This window comes from Osmia bicornis, chromosome 13 (genome assembly GCF_907164935.1).
Source record: "Osmia bicornis bicornis chromosome 13, iOsmBic2.1, whole genome shotgun sequence".
Taxonomy (NCBI): Eukaryota; Metazoa; Arthropoda; class Insecta; order Hymenoptera; family Megachilidae; genus Osmia; species Osmia bicornis.
The window spans coordinates 96200-117685 of NC_060228.1; the positions used below are offsets into that span (position 1 = coordinate 96200).

General features: G+C 45.8%; 1 protein-coding gene across 1 annotated transcript; it reads left to right on the forward strand.

The window, feature by feature from the left end:
- The first annotated feature begins 15020 nt into the window (after positions 1–15020).
- Positions 15021–18745, forward strand: LOC123988411. The gene is made up of 2 exons (XM_046288431.1): positions 15021–16409; positions 18347–18745. The coding sequence occupies exons 1-2, from the start codon at positions 15021–15023 to the stop codon at positions 18743–18745; spliced, it is 1788 nt and encodes a 595-aa protein (XP_046144387.1).
- The last annotated feature ends 2741 nt before the right edge of the window (positions 18746–21486 follow it).

Here is a 21486-nt window from a genome sequence, read left to right on the forward strand (position 1 = left end):
TGGCAGCGAGACCTTTCTCATCGCAAAGATTAATCAAATTAAGGAAAATTAACAATCGATCTTTTCCAATTTTCCTTCCTAGTAAATTTCCATATCACTTTACGTTGCGCGCTCGCCTCGCGTCGCGCAACGTAACAATTGTTAACTTGAAATTATCAAATAGGTAATTCGGTAACCGGCGTGTCATCGGTTGCTAATCCCTGAACTAAGATCTTCCGAGTAGAAGAACAGTTTTTAATTTTGCGCCTCCTCCGAAAAGGGTTTGGTTTAAAATCATCAAATTTCGATCCTTGCGTTTACTATATTAATCAAGGTGTTACACCGTGTTTATAATTCGCGCTCGAGTGAATCGGTATGCCAGCGTGAGGGCTTTGACGATGGATCCGGACGCCTGCGACGGAGATCGTGACGAGCGCATTCGGATCCCGCCTTCCGGTTGCGATCATCGCAAATGTACCAAAGGCGAAATATATTATAGTGATAAGCAGAAACCAGTGCAGTCATTATTTTCATACATAACAAGAACTGGCGGCGAGGATTCGTCATACAACAACTCGTAAGTGAAACACACAAAAGAAGAGTGGCAAAAATAAAAGAAAAACGAGAGCTAACCTCTACAGTACACTGCCACGTGGTCGAGGACCACATTGCTTACGAGAGGTACGTACGTACAAATACAATATCCATTTACATCGGTGAATCTTCTCAATCGAGTACACCGAAATCATATTATAACGCAGAAACATGTCCGTGAGTGACGCTGAGACGTTGTACGCATGCTCCAAAACAAGGCAGAAAAATATTATATGTGCACTCTTACAATGATAGTATAATAAAACCCTCGTTAAGGGATACATAAAAACTAATTACGTCATCATTGTGGGTGCTTCGACTACTTTTTCTTTGATTACTTTCTTTGTGAAAATTTACTGCGCATGTCTATCTCTTATGATTTAGAACTGTGCAAGGGTCAACGTTTCCATCATCATATTACAACGCAGAAACATGTCCGTGAGTGACGCTGAGACGTTGTACGCATGCTCGTCACATTATAACGCAGAAACATGTCCGTGAGTGACGCTGAGACGTTGTACGCATGCTCGTCATATTATAACGCAGAAACATGTCCGCGAGTGACGCTGAGACGTTGTACGCATGCTCGAAAACAAGGCAGAAAAATATTAAGTGTGTACTCTTAGAATGATAGTATAGTAAAACCCTTATTAAGGGACACTTTTTAAGGGATACATAAAAACTAATTACGTCATCATTGTGGGTGCTTCGACTACTTTTTCTTTGATTACTTTCTTTGTAAAAATTTACTGCGCATGCCTATCTCTTACGATTTAGAGCTGTGCAAGGGTCAACGTTTGCATAAGATAATAGCGGATCCTGCGCAATAAATTGTCTAACAAATCAAATTGATGCATGTTAGAAGGCGCTTTCAAACCTTTTAAAATTCCGGGTGAGAATAAAGTGCCGTACCTTTTACATTACATCGGTGCCGCAGCTTTCGATGTGATAAGTAATGAATGCGCACCAAGGGATCCATACGAGTCAACCTATAAAACTTTGGCGGATAAATTGCAAGAATTTTACGCGCCAACACCGTTGGAAATCGCCAAAAATTTTCGTTTTCACCAGCGACGTCAACGGGAGGGTGAAACAATCCTGCAATACGTAACGGCAAGTATACGTAAGAAGTTAAGTTTAAATTGCAATTTCGGGAATTATCTGAATACAGCATTACGAAACTATCTGGTCTTCGGTCTTACGAGTTCAAGAATCCAGTCGAGGTTACTCGAAATCAAGGACCTAGCATTTGACAAGGCAGTACAACTCGCATCCGGTATGGAAATGTCAGCAAAAGATACTGACCAATTACAGGGATCCCCGGCAGTGGGCGAAGCGGCGGATGTGAAGCAGGCCCACTACAAGACTGGAGCACACCTACAAAAAGCGAAGCAGCAGAGAAAACCACATGGACAACCACCTTCAACTTCCTATACACCACAAGTAGTGGGACTATGCCGGTTCTAATTCACTTGCCTCAGCATTTTTTTTGCTGACCCAGCATAAATTTGACACCCTCAGCAGAAATATGATACCCCCCACCCCTACCCCCGCATTGAACTGAAATTTGACACCTTCGGGGGTGGAGTGTATCATATTTCTGCTGAGGGTGTCAAATTTCTGCTGAGTCAGCAAAAAAAATGCTGACGCAAGTGAATTAGAACCGGCCTAGCACCCTTTTGACCTTGAACTATTTTTGGCGTCACCTATAACACCCCATGACCTTGAACTGAAATTTGACAGTTACGAGACCCCCCACCCCATAACCTTGAGATAAAATCTATTTTTGGCGTCACCTATAACGCCCCACCGCACCCTTCATGACCTTGAACTGAAATTTGACACCTATGAAACCCCCACCCCCCTGGAACTATTTCTTCTTATCGGAAGACAACCACAAGACCCCCTCCCATCTTAAACGGAATTTTTCTACGTCTTGGAAATGAGGTTTTTTGTTGACCCAGCAAATCTGACGTTGCAATTCGTGACTATAGAAGGTAAGGGTTTTGCTAAAGTTTCAAGCATACTCAAAACCAAATTGACCATCACCGCAAGTGCATCGTTCGCGAGATTGTATTGTGAAAAGTGAAATATGTATTCTCAAAGTTTCAAGGAGTTTTTTTTGCTAAAGGAAACACCCAAGTTCTATCGAAGATGAGACACGCGGAAAAATAACAAAACATCAGGATGATGTAAAGTAAGTGTTCGAAACATATTCCATTTAAAGCTGGAATAAGGTACTTATTTGTTCTAATAACATACTTAAATGGCGTTTATTTGTTCTAGAATCAAACCTCAACGATCATGCCAAATTTTGGGTCAAAAATATCCGTTGACAGATTCTTGTACGAAGCATTTGGAAATTGGAATAAATATATTCGGCAACAAGTTTTATCCCCAACTCATATTATCGGACAACCGCAACAACCAGCTGGAGCTGAGCATAGTAAGATTGTAGCTGAAGCAGACAACGTGCGCAGCTTCTTTGAAGATGCAACAGATACACGTGACAATATTAACTTTAACGATGTAGGCGTTGCATTTGGAGTGCTATATGGTGAAAAAGTTCTTAAATTGTTCAACAAAGATATATATATATATATATATATGTATGATGAGAAAAACGTTTGAGATGATCTTCGAATTAGCACAAAAAGAATTCGCACTAAATTGGAAAATACTTTTGTCTGCGCGCGTTGCTGGAATATTGTTGGCCAAAGAGTTAGCCAAAGAAGAAAGTAATAGCACCGCGGAAAAGTAACAAGAAAAAGAAGACGAAGTCGCGCAAACTTTCAGTTGCAAAACGTGGGGGATTTCTTCCAGCACTTGTATCTATTTTTGCAGGCCTTTCAGCTTTGGGCACGGTGGCTGGCGGTGCAGCAAGTATCGCCAAGGCAGTCAACGATGCATCTGCAGCACGGAAAACATTGGAGGAAGTGAAACGGCACAATCGTGTTATGGAAGGACAAGGACTTTATCTTGCACCATATAAACGGGGAAAAGGAATTAAAGAAGAAAAAAGAAGCGCTTCGGCAAATTGTAACGCTTCCACAGGGCGCAATGACAAATGGACAGTTATATAACTTTCCACGAAAGTTGAACTTTCCATATTTTCGAGGTGTTTTCATGCGTACAAATTTACCCTCGAAATCGTTCATAAACGAATGCGGTATCGTGAATTTAGATAAATCGGAAGGTCTTGGCACACACTGGATAGCTTACGTAAAGCGGGGTAATTGTGTTAAATATGTCAATTCTTTTGGAAATCTGAGACCACCGACAGAGTTAATAAACTACTTCGGAAACCATGTAACGATTTTATACAATCACACGCAGTATCAAAAATTCAATACGAGTGTATGCGGACAACTCTGCTTGCATTTTTTAGCTGGAAATGTATAAAACAGTTTCGATGCACATAATCTTCACACTTGCAAAGATGTCGTTGACGTTTGCGTTAAGCGGAAAAAATTCTGTGCTTAGCACTGATTACTTTCCACTTACAGACTTGAAGGATGATAATTACGAACTCGGACTCGCTGATTTTCAAGCTTTCAACACAATACCGAACGTTGACTTTACAAACAATAAATTTTACTTTGATGCCGATGGTGAGATCACGATACCGGATGGTTCGTACGAACTCGAAGCGCTAAATAAATACTTGCAAGAGAAAATAATGGACAAGACAAAAATCATTTTATTTCGTGCAAATAACAGCACTTTGAAAAGTGAAATATATAGTGATTGTACAATAGATTTTACCAAACCAAATAATATAGGATCGCTTCTCGGGTTTTCTACATATCGAATATTACCACCAGGGCAATGGCACGAGTCGGATATACCCGTAAATATTATGAAAGTAAATGTGCTGAGGATCGAATGTAATATTACGACTGGCGCGTATAGCAACGGTCAATGTGTTCATACCATTCATGAGTTTTCACCGCGCGTGCCACCAGGATATAAACTTTCGGAAAGTCCTACGAACGTCATTTATCTTCCAGTTATCGTGAGAGCCATTGATCACCTTAATATACGCATTACCGATCAAAACGATAATCTGATAAATTTCCGTGGAGAAGAAGTGACAGTGAGGCTTCATATTAGGCGGTGTAAAAAATAACATGAATATACACATAATAATCAATGGCCTGTTGAACGGCTCAAACGGCTCGAATGGTCCGCGAACGGTTCGAACGACTCGAACGGCCCGCGAACGGCGCGTTGAACGGCTCAAACGGCTTTCCATTGAACGGCTCGAACGGCCCGCGAACGACCCGCTGAACGGCTTGAACGGCTCGAACGGTCTGCGAACGGCCCGCTGAACGGCTCGAACGGCTTGCCATAGAACGGCTCGAACGGCTCGAACAGCCCGTTGAACGGCTCGAACGGCTCGAACGGCCCGTTGAACGGCTCGAACAGCCCGTTGAACGGCTCGAACGGCTCGTTGAACGGCTCGAACAGCCCGTTGAACGGCTCGAGCGGCTCGAACGGCTCGAGCGGCTCGAACGGCTCGAACGGCTAGTTGAACGGCTCGAACGCCATGCTGAACATTTTACGACAGCTGTAGTAAGGATAATGATGTAAAAACGACAACAATTATACAATCATTCAGTAGAGGGAATATATCCAAATCGGACACATCGCAAGAGCACATCGTCGAACACTCCGACGACACGACCGTTTAATATACGTTAAATATCCATTCATTTAATAGCCTTTCAAGAGAACAAGCAGTACTTTTGCCAAACATTACTAGAAATAATGCTGTTGTACAAAGATGCTAAAACTCAACTGATCAACAATCCGCCGAATGCATTATTGGGCACCCCGTTGAACGAGTTGCTAAAAGGATCGTTAGAAAATGGATGGAACCAGAACTTCAATCACAAACAGACAAATTGTACTTGCAGCAGCAATTACCACGGTTGGAGGAATGATAATCATGTATTAAACGGTGATGACTCTTTACAATCATTTAGTAAATACAATATCCCCAAACTGAATCGCAAGATTTGAGCGACAAAAACGCGCAATTTCTGCAATCGCTGGGTTTTGTGATTAAGAAACGAAAATGATGGACCCATTGAACATTGCCAGTTTACCGATTTTTGACGATCGAATTACAAAGATCGAATTACATAGTTACAGCCCATACGCCAACACAACGTTCGGAAACAATGATGAAATACGAATTCCCATTCAACAACAAGATTTGTACACATTTCCTAGTGAGAGTTACCTTTACGTCGAAGGAAAACTCATTCTCAACAATGACAATGTTGCAGGAACTAGAAATGAATTGCGCAGCATTTATGTTTGATGAAATTCGATATGAATTAAACGGCGTGGAGATCGATCGTTGCAAAAACGTTGGAATAACAACTATGAAAAAAAATGGAGTATCGTTGACAACGACAAAATCAAAAATGCTTGAAAACGCTGGTTGGATAGACATACCCAATGCAGGAGGCTACTTTGACTTTTGTGTTCCTCTAAATATGCTGCTCGGTTTCTGCGAAGATTACAAACGAATAATGATTAATGCGCATCATGAATTGATTCTGATTCGATCGCGAGACGACAAAAATGCTGTTTATGGAACAGATGGTGCAAAATACACGCTGCAACTATACAAAGTACAGTGGAGGATGCCACATGTCACGCTCGAAGAAAGACACAAAGTTTCATTGTTGCGTATCCTTGAAAACGGTCAAACGATAATTATGAGTTACCGTTCCTGGGACTTATACGAGTATCCAATGTTACAAGCAACCACTAAACATACATGGAGCATTAAAGCAGCTACGCAATTAGAAAAACCGCGATATGTAATATTTGCATTACAAACGGATAAAAAAAATAGGCTCAATAGACATATCACCAAATTTGATGACTGCAAACTCACCGATTTTCGATTGTATTTAAATTCGGAATCATATCCGTATGACAATTTGAATCTTGACTTTATTAAAAATAGATACTCAGTCCTTTACGACATGTATGCAAAATTCAGAAAGTCATATTACGGCGCGATGTGCAGTAATGGTGATGACGGAGCTCTATACGATAAGATACTCTTTTTCGGCTACGGCCCGTTCGTTGTCATTGATTGCTCGCATCAAAACGAATCGATAAAAAGCGCTACAATCGATGTAAGAATCGATTTTGTGTGTAGTGAAAACGTTCCGGAAAATACTAGCGCTTACTGTTTGATCATTCACGATCGTATCGTGCAGTACAATCCACTGACCAATGTAGTGCGCAAACTCTCTTAAGTGGAAGAGGGATTATATGATCATTCCGCAGCAAAACTAGTCATTTTTCACCACAAATTCAATTAATCAAAATGAACGTGCCAACATTCGTGGACATTCAAGGCTTCAAAAGCGATACGAACGAGTTTTTCGTAAAGGAACTTGCCAGCTTCCAGAATGGGAATCATGTACAATGTTTCATCTTTGCGCCACCATTTGCTAAGAAAAAATTGTCGAAAGCAGAATTAAGACAAATAAAGTAGTTGACGCAAAATCATCACGGTTTTGAGTGGGACGATGGTACCATGCCGTATTCACGCCTTCAAGAGTGTGCCGCTTCGTGTTTGAAAGATAGTATTCATGGATCTGTATACGTCAAGGGCATTGAGAAAGAAAAATGGCTGAAGAAACTTTATCCTTCAGTCAGTCCAATTAATATAGAGGTTTTGAACAAAGATGATGATCTACCGAATTTGCCAACCAAGAGCCGGCATATTCAGGATGGATGGATGGATAAACATATGGCATGCATCGCGCACAACGGAGCCTGTGCTATTAGAAACGTATCGATATTAAAAGAATGGTGGTTAAAAAAGAGGAAGGAGCAAGATGAAGAGCTGTGCATGGAACATTATAACCGGCCGGGGGATGACACGCACATAGATGGACCTCCACCGAAAAAGAAAAATTGTTACATTTGTCTTAAAACACGAAACATTTAATATCATTTATTAATTTTGTTCATTACTGTAAAATAATAAAATCTATTTAGTAAAAATATACTTTATGCATCTTAATGTTGTTTTAGCTAAAACGATTGTATGTGTAACGTTTGTGTTTCATATTCCAATTTGGAGATACAAAAGGAATGTTCTTCTATTTCAAACACATGAGGGAGTAGGGCGAAATCCATGTTTACATGCAGACACGTGTCGATGTGCAATCTGGCACAGATAGAGAGAGCATCGTCGAGACAGACTTTCGGTCACGTTGTTGCTGGGATGCGTATTTGATGGCTCGGTCACGAATTGCATTCCGCGTGCCCTCCACCACCGCCGCCGCCGCCACGCGCCCCCTGCCACCGCCCCGCCGCCGCCGCGGAGGAAAAGGATTAATCCCGGGTTAAAGCGCGTTATCGCCGCTGAGAAAAAGGGCTAATCGCGGTTAAAGCTCATCTGCAGCCGCGGTTAAAGCGCGTTCACGACGCGGACAAGCAGCTTTTCCGCAACCTATAAAGAGGCTGAATCATTAAATATATGGTTATTATATAGACGATATGCGTTTCGCAAAGCAGTCCCTGTCTATCCTTATTCTCGATTTAGACGAGAGGACAACACGCTTGGACGATCGCCGACGACGACACGGGCCCATCTTGCCGATTACGACACGTGGTATAATTTGCGGTCCATCGAACTGCGGTAAAACGAACCTCGTAATCAGTCTGATCGAGAGCCCAAACGGTGTAAGATTCAATAACGTATATGTATACTCAAAATCATTGCAACAACCAAAGTACAAATATCTCAAACGAATTTTGACAAATGTTCCTGAAATCGGATACTTTTCATTTTCAAATAACGCCGAAGTCGTGCCACCGAACGAGGCGCTGCCCGATTCTGTGTTTATATTCGATCACGTTGCGTGCGACAAGCAAGACGTGATAAGAGAATATTTCGCTATGGGTAGGCACTCGCGCGTGGACTGTTTTTATCTCTGTCAGACTTACGCGAGAATACCGAAACACCTAATTCACGACAATACCAACCTTTTGATCGTGTTCAAACAAAATGGCACGAATCTACACCACATTTATAATGATCATGTAAATACAGACATGTCGTACGAAAACTTTTGTAAATTGTGCGCACAGTGTTGAGAACAGAAATGTGGTTTCGTAATAATCGACAAGGACAGCTCGATGGAACATGGCCGTTACAGAAAAGGATTTAACGAATTTGCCGTTTTCTGAAACATTTAGTCCATCGATAGAACGCTTAGCGAGTAGACGTCTTCTCTTTGCAATGGATAATAGTAATATTAAAGAATCGTGTAATGTTGCGAATGCTATAGCTAAAACAAGCGATGCTATACGCAAAAAACGCAGATCTCTCAAATCGGACAGCATCGACGAGGAGAGAGTCATCGAAAAACGATTGAGACCCGTGGTAGAACCGCTGGAACGAATTATCGAGAATATGTCAGCGGTATCGCCACGTTCAGACACGATCAATATAAAATCCGAGTCGACATTCCCAACTTTGAATATTAAAGAACCGCAAAAATTGACGTCAACTCCTTTTCTTAACCCTCAAAACACACAAACTGCAAGAGCACGCATTTATTTCGAACCTGGTACATCTTTGAGTGAACAGACGGTGAATGTGACGAAAGATCGTCCCGATTTTCATCGTGAAGAATCGATACATGCCGTTGAAACGTACGGCGACAGCGACGAGAATCTTAATGTTTCTATGCAGCGAATTTTGAACAAGCCTAGCGAAAACATACGTAGCCATTTCACGGAAAATTTGGGCCCGTTGGCAGCTAAATACATGTAAAGAGAATCAAGACACCCGTATACTGGTGTCGTTGCTCTTCTTAGATTCGAATCTTCCGCGTTAGAGAGAGAGATAGAGAGTCTCGAGACATAAAGACAAATCGGTTGATAAGAGAGAACTCATTATAAAACAAATTAAATTAGTTTATAGGGAAATAACGTACCTGAAATAAAGGCTGTAAATGTTGTTTCTTTTGTCTTACAAGTATGAGGTAGGTGTAAGATAGTTTGTACATAGTAGGGTAATTAAAAACTTTTGTCTTACAGAGAAGCGCAGTTACGTTTTTAATTTCGATCATCCTACTACCAATCGGACCGAAGATAAACTTTATTACATACATTCAATTACTCTTTACCGATCGTGAGAAGAAGATAGATGACGTGTGTGGAGTATACGTACAACGCAACAAATTAATGCTTGGAAGTTCAGTTTTCGACGTAAACAAAAACGACGATGTGATTATTAATGGGGTGAAGTACAGAGGAACAACTGGTTTTTCGAATTACTATTCATGAGAATGCCTGATGACACCTTGTTCAAAGTCGTCGAACGCTCATAGACGCAGCCATATCTCGTCAGGGCTTGTAAAAAGTAACAAGGGTTACAAGTATAAATATATCATTGCAAAATTGCTTAAGAGCGAGCGGCGTGGAGGTAATCTGATACCGTTCGATATGGCGGTTAACGATAACGCGGTGGACTACGTGCACTGGAATGACCCAAACGAGCTCGTCGATAGATTACGTCTTCTCGTATCCTCGAAATCCGCAGGACATACGGGGCATGACAACGAGATCGTTTCTATAATCGAAGAACTTCGAGAAGCCGGGTTGATTATAAATTGACACGTTCGTAAAGCATGATGTTAGTTTACAAACATGAAGAAGGTGAAGAGCAATCATATCACGGACGAGATGATACAGCTGGTCAACGAGTTGCACGCGCCAGCGAGACGTAACTTTAGACGTAGACGAGTCATTGTACGGGGTTACGATGATCTCTGGCAAGCGGATCTCGTAGAGATGCGACAGTATGCGCAAATCAACAATGGCCACAATTACATACTCACCGTCATCGATGTCTTATCTAAATACGCTTGGGCCGTAGCAGTGAAAGCGAGAAATGGAAAAAACGTTACGGATGCATTTTTAAACGTTTTGAATGATGGAAGAAAACCAAAAAATCTTCAAACGGATAAGGGAAAGGAATTTTATAATACAGAATTCCGAAATCTTATGAAAGAATACGATATAAATCATTACTCTACGCACAGTGTAATGAAAGCATCGATAATAGAACGTTGGAATAGGACGTTGAAAAACGAAATGTGGAAAAAGTTCACGCTTAATGGAAGCTACGCGTGGACAACCGTCTTACCGACGCTGGTCTCAGATTATAACAATAGAAGGCATCGTACGATTAGAATGCGTCCCGTCGACGTAACACCAGAACACGCGGACAAACTCTTATCGTCCGTATATTCTAACATAAGGATTGCAGCTCCGACCAAGTACAAGGTCGGTGATCACGTTGAGATGAGTAAAAACTCCGGTCTCTCTCTCATGAAATTGCAAGGTTTGCATGAGCTCGAAACCCTACAGGCTTATAAAGATACTTGGAAATTAGTAATATTTTACTCGCGGAGCAAAGAATAAATTATGTTTTTACGAATATTTATTTATTTTATAATGTCCCCAAGGCAATGTTCTTGTGGATTGTGGAATTATGAATCGCTTATCATCGTAAGGACTAAGCACCTTCTTTTCTTCACATATAGAATATACATTGTGCAATTTTGAACGAATACATCTCTGTTCACGATGCACTTCTAAACAATCATACAAGCAACGTATATAATCATCGAAGGAAGTAGTTTTCCTAATTACGTTACTTTTGATACCCTTCACTTTTTTCGTGTCCCGTTTGCCCTCTACGCGCAAAGCATACATTTTCGACCGAAGTCCGATAAATTCAGTCATTATACACCCATTATTTTCATCCTTCATTAATCCCGGTACTTTTTTATTTACTCGCGGCATACTGTAAACATTGTCATCGGTATAGTCGCTTGTGTCAAACCGATGTATGTCGCGTTTCATTACATCGTATATGTCATCACATTCCAGTTCGTATATAAGACTGTCTGTGTTTGTGTATAATATTTTACAAAGATGTTTAAATTTTGGCCAAACATAATCATGATGGAATTCGTACAAACATGTTTTTGATATATCCAGAATACACATACCAACATAAATGGGTTTTGTAAATTTAATTTCCAACTTTCGCATCTCTATTGCGACCAAATGTTCCGAAAATATTGATCTGCTATGAAAATTTGGTTTTGATATTAGGGCCTCGGCCCCGTATCTACCATCCCATTTTCTAATTAATTTAACGTCTACATGATTTCTTATGTTCTCCATAGTTTTACCAAAGACTGCATTATTCATTAATTTAAATAAATTCTTTTCAAAATCATTTTTAGCTACAGTTCTAAGTTGCGTGTTTAAATTAATGTATTCGCGAAGCCATGGAGATTGTGTAAATTCTAAAACGTGATGAATTACAGAAACTTTTAAACCATGATTTAAGCATTGTTAAAGATTGCGGTAGTGGATGAAGTAACGTTGCTTATCCTGAACTGTAGCGAGTAGTTTCTTATGTTTGGCATTAGGAGGCTTCTCGCGTATTGGGCAAAAAGGTAAATCTGCATGCTTATCGTGTAATTCTAGCGGGTATTTCAAATCGACTTCCAAAATATATCCAATGTCCGAATTTTCGGATATCGCATGAATGTTAAAAGTTTTAATTTCATTAGCGTCTAACCACTTAAACTCGCCGTAAGGTAGATACTGCGACATTGCCCACCCATACAAATTATTAACGTCGAAATAAACTAAATACCGCGATGGTTCTTCAGAATTGTACGAATCCATGTATCTATTATTGGCCTTTGCGTATCGATTAGAACATTGACTTAAACCACCACGTATGCCGTGCTCTATGAAAAGTAGCATATCGATATCTGTCAATAATTCTAATTCGATACGCGTGTGCTTCAGCATTGCATCCCACGTAAAATCGGGTAAAGTATAGTGATATGCAGGATCCAATTTGTAACTTCTCAAACAGCTGCTTCGAAAATTGTCAAAAATGTCGGCCAATAATAAAACGTCTGGTTTTAAATATAAATTGCTATATTCGCCAAGTGTTTTTATATTAAAACTGCGCCAAACTTTTATCGCGTGGTCATAATCCTGCTGTGAAACTGCACAGTCGCTTAGTTGATTATAAAATTTCTCTTATGTTGGCAATGTTGTCTCATTCAGTTTCATATAGTCGGTAACATAATCGTATGGAAAGATGCCTTTTCGTGTAAGCAAATCGAATTTTATTTCATCCAAAAAATTAAATTGCGATCGTAAAATCATCATATCGTCTTTCTCTAAATATGAACTCAATTTATTTAAACTTGAACTTAAATATTTGAATAAATCTATAAATCGAAGCGAAATTTTGTAACGTTTCACAATCGTTGAAAATGAAATATATTTTTCTTTTGTAATTGGCAATACTGATGTTGAACTTTCGATAATCGTTACTAATTCTTTTATTACTCGGAGTGCCCCAACCCCCGAAAGGGGCGCGGGGAACCAGGACGACCTCCGGTCGATCCAGGCTGAGCCCCAACCGAGCGCGTCTCCGGGTGGCGGATAGGAGGACGACCGGGTGCGTGAAGTGGGCCCCGAATACCGTAGAACGGGACGCCTCTGACGACCAGGATACGGAGAAGGTGTGCCTACGGAGTGCCCCGGCCAACGGGTGCTATAAGGGACCCCTGAGGGCCTAAAAACCCTCATAGGGGAACTAAAGCCCCATCGCGGACCAGCTCTCCAAGCTAAGGTGTAAGCAATCGTGCCGAGTGCTGGATGGCACCGGGGTAAAGGAGTCGCGAAAGATGCCCTTGCGGTACTAGGCTTCCCCCGATTGTATCTAGCCTTACCCCTGTAAGCGGGCTCTGCAGGGGTGGACCCATACTTCCCGATTACTCGTGGGACAAACATGGACAATAACAAAAACTCAACAAAAAATTATAACAACACGCAGACAAACGTGGACACGTACACGAAAACGAACACGGACACGAACACAACAACAAACATCAACACGAACCCACCCGGAAGCGGGCTGGTTGAGGAGGGAAGGGGCCCAACCTTGGGGACCACCTCCGAAACACCGCTGACGGGCGGTTCTGGGGAGAGCATGTCCGCGGCAGGCGAGGTTACAACCTTGCCGACTTTAGCCATGCTCACCCTCAACGAAGAGCCTTCTTCCGGTGCGACCGGGGCCGACCAGGGAGAAATCCCGGAACCGAACCCGGAAGCATGGAAGAAGGTAAAGCTCAGCGGGGCCGCCAGGAAGAAGGCCCGTAGGGCGCGCTTAGCGCAACCAGGGACTTCTGGCGGGACGGCCACCGCTGAGACCAAAAGCAAGGCTGGGTTGGCCCCTGCGACGGCCATTGTGAGAGGAGGCCTGGTTATCGGGAAACCCCGCGCAAAGACGTCGCAGACGGGCGGTAAGGGAGCTATGGAGGGCAAGGGGCTCAAAAGGACCCGGCCATCCATCTCCCCAAACACCCAGCCTTGCGCCAAGAAAAGGCAAAGGATTTTCCCTTCGCCGATAAGCTTCAGGGAGGCGTTGACGACGGAGAGGAGGCTGGCAATCGCGCCGGCCAACTACCCGGAGTCGACCCTCCACAAGGGGAGGGAGCACCATACCGCGATTCGACGAGTGCCGGTTCGGGGGAGGCCTGCTTCTTGTGACCTGCTCGGACACCGGAGCGGTGGAGTGGCTGAGGGCTACTGCCACCAAAAACCAGGCCTTGGGAGGGAGCGGACCTCCAGGTGTTGGATGGTCAGCACCTCCTAAGGCTAAAGAGGATGGTGACAGTCATCCCCGGCCCTCCGGTGGCGACGGAGGCCTTACTCAGACTGATGGAGGGTCAAAATCCAGGGCTCCGCACAAACCTTTGGAGAGTGTGGAGCAGGAGAGAGGGACCAAATTCGGTCACTCTCCTCCTGGGGGTTGATCCAACATCACACAGCCTCATTGAGAAGCAAGGCTTTGAAGTCCACGTGGGACTGCGCAGGGCCCTATTCAGAGAGGGACCTGCCGGGACCACGGAGGACCCCAGAAAAAGCCAAGCTTCTACAAACAGCAAATCGGGACAATCAGCCGCGGGGACGGATGCGAGGAAGGAGGTGGCAAGCGAGGTGGACAAAGGTGAAGGGGAACCCAGGGCGTCGACAGTGGCACCCTCGGGGGCCCCCATCCCCCACACTGATGCCATCCCACCTGCCCCACCCCGAGACAACACACAGTTGGCGGCCGCCGGACCCTCGCAAGGACCGAAAGTCGCCGACTCGCAGCCTCCGCACAGTGGGAGCATCCCCAAGACAGGACTGTCAAGGGGAAGGCCGACCACGGCGGAGGCTACTAAAAGGGCCGGGCTTCTAGGTGTGCAGAAGGGGCATCAGCGCACCCTAACACACACCCTGAAGACCGGTACCAGGGGAAAAAGAGGGATAGGCCCCGGAAGGGGCCCCCCTCACAAGTAGGTGGAATGGGCCCCGGCGAGGAACCAACTCCACCTACGTCGACTAAGCGAGACCGGACCAAATCTGACACCAACAAGGTGCCAGATGGTACCAGGTTCTCGCAGATCAACCTGCAACATTGCAAGGCGGCAACGGATATTCTCCTGTGCCGCCTAACAATGGGGCAGACAGATATAGCCCTCATACAAGAACCTTGGATCTACAAGGAACGCGTAGGAGGGCTAAACACAGGGTGCGGCTCACTCTACTACGACGCCATATCCACAAGGCCCAGGGCCTGCATCTACGTCAAGAAGGAGATAGCGGCCCTGAAACTCAACGAATTCTGTACAGCTGACCTTTCAGTGGTTAAGGTCAAACTTAACCTCGGTGGGAACACGTCAGAGCTGGTGGTATGCTCGGCGTACCTGCCGTACGACTCTGAGGAACCTCCACCTACGAGGGAACTCAGGGCCCTGATAGCTCATTGTGCTGACAACGGTCTGCACCTGGTGATTGGTTGCGATGCCAACTCGCACCACACCGTATGGGGCAGCACAAATACCAACGGCAGAGGCACAGCACTGCTGGAGTACCTCGCCACCACGGGCTTGGAGATCCTTAACATAGGCTCCCCCCCCCCCACCTTTGTTACCTCCCGCAGACAGGAGGTGATTGATCTGACCCTGGGCTCCGCCAAGGTGATACAGGTCATTAAATACTGGCAGGTAAGGGACGAGAGCACGCTCTCGGACCACCGCCTGATCACTTTCAAACTAATAGGCGACAGGGAGGGCGGCACTGGTGAGGCTTACAGGAACCCAAAGGCCACCAACTGGGAACTCTATAGAGAGGGCCTGGAGGGGAGGCTGAAGGAGAACTGTCAGCGTCCCAGGACCGTAGGCGAAATTGAGCAACTGAGCTCCGCCATTACTCAAGCCTACGAGGCTGCCTGCCCGGCCAGAATCAGAAACAGTAGCAAAAGGGTCCCCTGGTGGAACAAGAAATTGGAACAAGCCAGGAAGGACACCCGCAAACTACTGAATAAAGCCATGAAAGCCAAAACGGAGCTAGCTTTGGACAACTACAAAAAGTCCCAGCAAGCTTACAAAAACTTAATAAGAACCAGTAAGAGGACGGCCTGGAAGTCCTTCTGCAAAGAAACCGAGGCACTGCCTGTAGTTGCCAGGTTAAGGAAGGTCTTCACGATAGGCCCCTCACCAAGGTTGGATCGCCTCAGACTCCCAAATGGAAGTCTGACGAACAACCACAGAGAAACACTAGAACACCTTATTCAAACACATTTCCCAGGCTCAGTAGCAGAGGATCGGGAGCGGCGCCGTAGCGATACCGCGCGCACCGACCCTGCTCCAGTAGACTGGGGAATAGCTGAGAAGGTGATAAACACGGACAGGGTGAGGTGGGCCATCAACTCCTTCAAAAGATTGCGACGACAGCCGCGGATCGGCGTCGCGCATCGCGGGCCCCACCACGGCGGCATCCCCACTCCCGTGCGACTAGACTATAAGTAGGACCGATCGATGCGATGATCGATGAGTTGCCTCGGGGCTTCGGCCCCGAGGGGACCTCCTAGGAGATCCGGACCGGAGCACCAGAGCTCTCGACGCCATGGGTTTCCTGGCGAAGAGATCTCTGGCCAACGGGCCGTAGCATTGCACTACGCTACGACCTGGCAGCTCCTATAGGTCCAGCGGCCGTAGGCGCCTAGCCTCGTCAGTCCCGTGGTTGACCCGGGGTGACCAAGCTAGTGCGCGTTCATAATCTCTGCTGGTGCTTCCGCGAGGATTCCGAACGCTAGCCTACACGGCACCGTATTCTGCCTTTGGCAGCCGATTCCGTCCAGCTTCGTGGCGCTTCCCAGGCTGGCCAGGATTGGTCGTCGTCTCGTTCGCTGCTCGGTTCTACCTCGGCGTACGAGAATACGAGCCGCGTGAGGCAAACGGGCAACAACTCCACCGCAGCGCGAAACACCGCAGCGCGATTCAATAAAATACCGTCGGCCCAATCGGGTCTTTCCCTTTTCCCGACTTTCTCGGCGCTCGATAGTGCCTCGTCGCTTTCGCTGATTTGTTCGCGTTCGCGCTCCGCTTGCGCCCGCGCTCCGCGTACACCAGCGTGCTGTAACCGTGCTCTTTTCTCAGGAGCACGTTATCGTAGGAGAGAGAAGGGGAAAGCGATAAGAAGGAAACGCTCAGATTGCTAGAGAGGAAAATTGAACAATAATTTTATTCTACTTCTTCATACGACTAAGGTCGCGTACATCGGGACGTAATTCCCTCGCCCGTGATCGTCAAATACGGCGCGCGGTGTGAAAACATCTAACGGCGCGGTCGTCCTTGGGATCGGACGCACAATGAACACATGATTTGAACGCGGAGCGCAACGTACTTACTTCTCACATATACACGCTCACACAACGCTTGAACGACGCGTAGAGACCTGCCGTCGAGTTCTTTTTCTATTTAGAACTATCTATTTGAACGCGGGCACCGACTCCTTCACACGTCGCATGGCCTGCGTTGTCAAGGTCTCTTTTCTCGCGAATTCCTCAGAATTCGGTTGATTAGAGGGACTGATACAGGTTGCTCATGGGCGCGGAAGCAATCTCGAAAGCGAGATCAGAGCACGATACTCGTAGCTGTCGATTCGCTTGCGGTGAGTGCGTGAATCTGGACAATTCTGCGGTAGGTGAAAATGCGTGTGATCGCATTTGAGTCTCGACGACAAGTGCCCGTTCCGCGGATCGGCAGGCACCTCGCTCGGTGCTCTAGGCAGCGAAGGGGAATTTTACGCTTGCGCGATTCGTACCGTGACATGATAGTGGGGCCGGCCCTACGGACCCCTACACTATGTGACGTATCGATGGCCTAATCGATCGGTTACAGTGCGTATTCGTTAGCTGTAAGGCGGTAGCGACCGCAGTAGCATTAAGAGCGGTAGGTTTAAGATCCGCGTAACTTTTGTGACGGACCGGGTTCCGACCGTAGTATGTAAGATCTGTACACTAGTCTTAAGGAAAGCGGCTCCACTCGTCTAACCACCAGCCTATCTTATGATTTTAGTATCCGAGGCCGGAGAGCACCGCCCGACCACCAGCTCGGCGAGGTTAGCCACCGCCGATGTAAAGTAGTCATCAGTAGCAGTTCCTTTTTTTTTATGAATAAACATATATATTTTTCTACCTAAAACTGCCTCGTTATTTACCGGCCTGTTCCCTTGCGAACCCTGGCGCGGGGGAAACCGACCGCGGTGCGCAACGCCGTGCGCACCGAACCGACCGACCCCGTTACAAGATTCAAGAGCCCAGGCACTGACGGGATCTTCCCAGCAGGGTGGAGGGGACCTGTACAGGCGCCTGGGCCAGATCTTCAAATCCTGCCCAGCGAAGGGCTATCTACCCAAAGCCTGGAGATACTCCAAGGTAGTGTTCATCCCGAAACCAAGGAGGGACAACTATGACCTTGCTAAGTCGTACAGACCCATCAGCCTCACCTCTTTCCTGCTTAAAACGTTGGAAAGGTTGGTTGATAGGTACATCAGAGACGTGGTACTGACCAGCAAACCGCTGCACCCCTCTCAACACGCCTATCAAAACGGCAAATCCACCGAGACGGCACTTCACAACCTGGTAGGTTCAATCGAAGAAGCATTGTCGAACGGTGAATCAGCACTATGCATCTTCCTCGACATCGAGGGGGCGTTTGACAACACCCCTCATGATGCTATATAGGAAGCTGTGATGAGATACAACATTAAGAACCCGTCGTAAGATGGATCCACAATATGCTGACGAACAGAACAGTCACAGCAAGCCTGGGAGAGGAAACGGTGAGGGCTGAAGTCGCGAGGGGCTGCCCGCAGGGAGGAGTCCTGTCCCCCCTGCTGTGGACCCTTGTGGTTGATGAACTCATACGTATACTCACCATAGAAGGCTTCGAGGTTTAGGGTTACGCCGATGACCGTACGATCATGGTCAGAGGCAGACACCCGCTGGATTTAGCGAGGAGGTTGCAAAAGGCTATCACACTCGTGGAATCTTGGTGTTGATCACACTCGCTCTCGGTAAACCCGAGCAAAACGGAGTTGGTCCTATTCACAAGGAGACGACGCATTTATTTTAAGGCTCCTCACCTTTTTGGGACGCAACTACAACTCACAGATGAGGTTAAATATCTAGGTGTAATACTAGACAAAAAACTCACCTGGAAGAACCATGTGAATAGGCAGACCCGGAAAGCAATTAGCACCTACTGGGCCTGCCGTAGAATGTTTGGCCACACATGGGGACTCAAACCAAGAGTGGTCAGGTGGATATACCAGGCCATCCTTGAACCTATCATAACGTATGCCTCGATTGTGTGGTGGACCTCCATGAAGAGGGGAGCACACAGAAGAGCTATAGAAAGAATATACCGAATAGCGTTGCTGGGGATAACAGGTGCGCTCCCCACTACGCCTACCATGGCAATGGGTGCGCTGCTTGACATCAAGCCACCCCATCTAGCAGTGATGGCAACGGCTTGGAGAGCGGCCATCCGCCACCATCAAGCTGAAGGATGTTCCCCGGCGAGCGGCGGGCACACCGAGATCCTCAGGGATCCGGGATCGGAATTAGTTCTGACCCACGGTGGAGACTGCTGCAAGACGGAGTACTTCTTCAGACGGGAATACGACTTAATCATACCAGAAAAGGAGAAATGGCTGGAAGACCCTAACGGCATCCTGACTCCGGGGGGCTGGTCTGGTTCACAGACGGCTCCAAGACCGGATCTGGCACCGGAGTCAGGGTAGCGGGGGAGAGCCCAAGCGTCGAAATGACCCACAAGCTGGGCCACCACGTTACGGTCTTCCAAGCATAAATGTTTTACCATCTAGGCCTGCGCCAAATACAATCTGGAAAGGGCCCACTCAGGCAAACACATTTACATATGCAGTGATAGCTTGGCCGCACTCAGAGCCCTCCACAAAGTGGAAATTGGGTCGAAGCTAGTCAGGGAGCTGAACAACAGAGTTAAGCTGTTATGGGTACCAGGTCACGCTGGTATCCCAGGCAACGAGAGGGCTAACGAACTGGCACGACTGGGGGCGACAAGCTCCCAGCCATGCCATGAGTACCCCATTGGTGTCTCAACCTATGCGTTGAAAGGCCTGGCTAAAGACTGGTTAAACCAGGAATTCACCAGGCTCTGGCACAACGCTAACGGCATGAGACACACGAGGGCCCTACTTAAGGGACCGTCACAAAAGCTGGGTGACACCCTAATTCACCTGGACAGGGCGCAACTGCGCATGCTCGTGGGCCTAGTGACAGGACACTGGTACACGAGGAAACACCTCGCGCGCATGGGACTCATAGAGGAGTCGATATGCCCGAGGTGTGAGGAGAAGGACGAAACACCTCTCCACGCACTTCTCAGATGCAGGGAACTGAGGGCCCTAAGAGGATTAATCCTGGGGACCCTGGAACCCTCATCATCAAGCATTTCGGCTGGCCTGGTGCCGGTGCTTCTGAAATTTGCAACAGAAGCCCAGCTGCCAAGGTACAGCCAGTAAGGAGGCTGCCTAGCGGCCCGGGTACAATGGTCCCCAAGGCCCGGCTAGCCTCAACCTGACATAATAATAATAACAATAATAATTCTTTTACTACAAAATGTGCATCGTATCCCGATAAGTTATGAAACACTATCGGTATAAAACGTTTATTTTTATAATTTAAATCACATCCCTGATGAGCAGGTCCTCGGTAACGACCAGTGAAATGGCAATGATCTCGAACTTTTGTGTCGTCGATGTCGAACGGTTTTTCGCAAATATAACAATGCGTTGCATTCATATAATTTTCTCTTTCATCACCCGTCAAATTTGTCATGGGCACAATCGTATTAAATAATGGCGCAATTTTTCTTGCAATGTTCTCAAGTTGATTCACCAACCATGCAGCACACTCAGGATCCCGATACGTGCGATACTCGCACACCGATGCGTTGTACGAACAGTGAAAATAATATCCCACACTGTATGCTTCGTGCTGCTGGTATGCATTGCAGTGTCCTTGATTGATGCTGCCGTTAACCTTTTTAAACAAGCATTCGAAATCGGCGTAAACGATGAATGGATGACGTTCACGGTGACAAAAATTATCAAACTTTATTAAATTATCCTCATTTGACGGTAGAATGATTGCACAGTCGTTCATCTTCGCGCAATCCTTCGAATGTTTCAATACCTTTTCTTCCGCACAAAAGTAGTGAAGACATCTGCATATAAACAAAGTAGCTGCATTAGTACAAAAGAAAAAACGTATACACTGAAATATATCTTAATGTTGTGATACATACCTGTCACAAATATAAGTTTTATGTTCGTTTTTACTGAGCTGGCGTGAAACAAGCTGGGACAGACTTTTAATCCATGCAAAGTGATACACATTATGGTTGGGGGTTTCAAGCATCGGCAGGTTAACGTGACGAA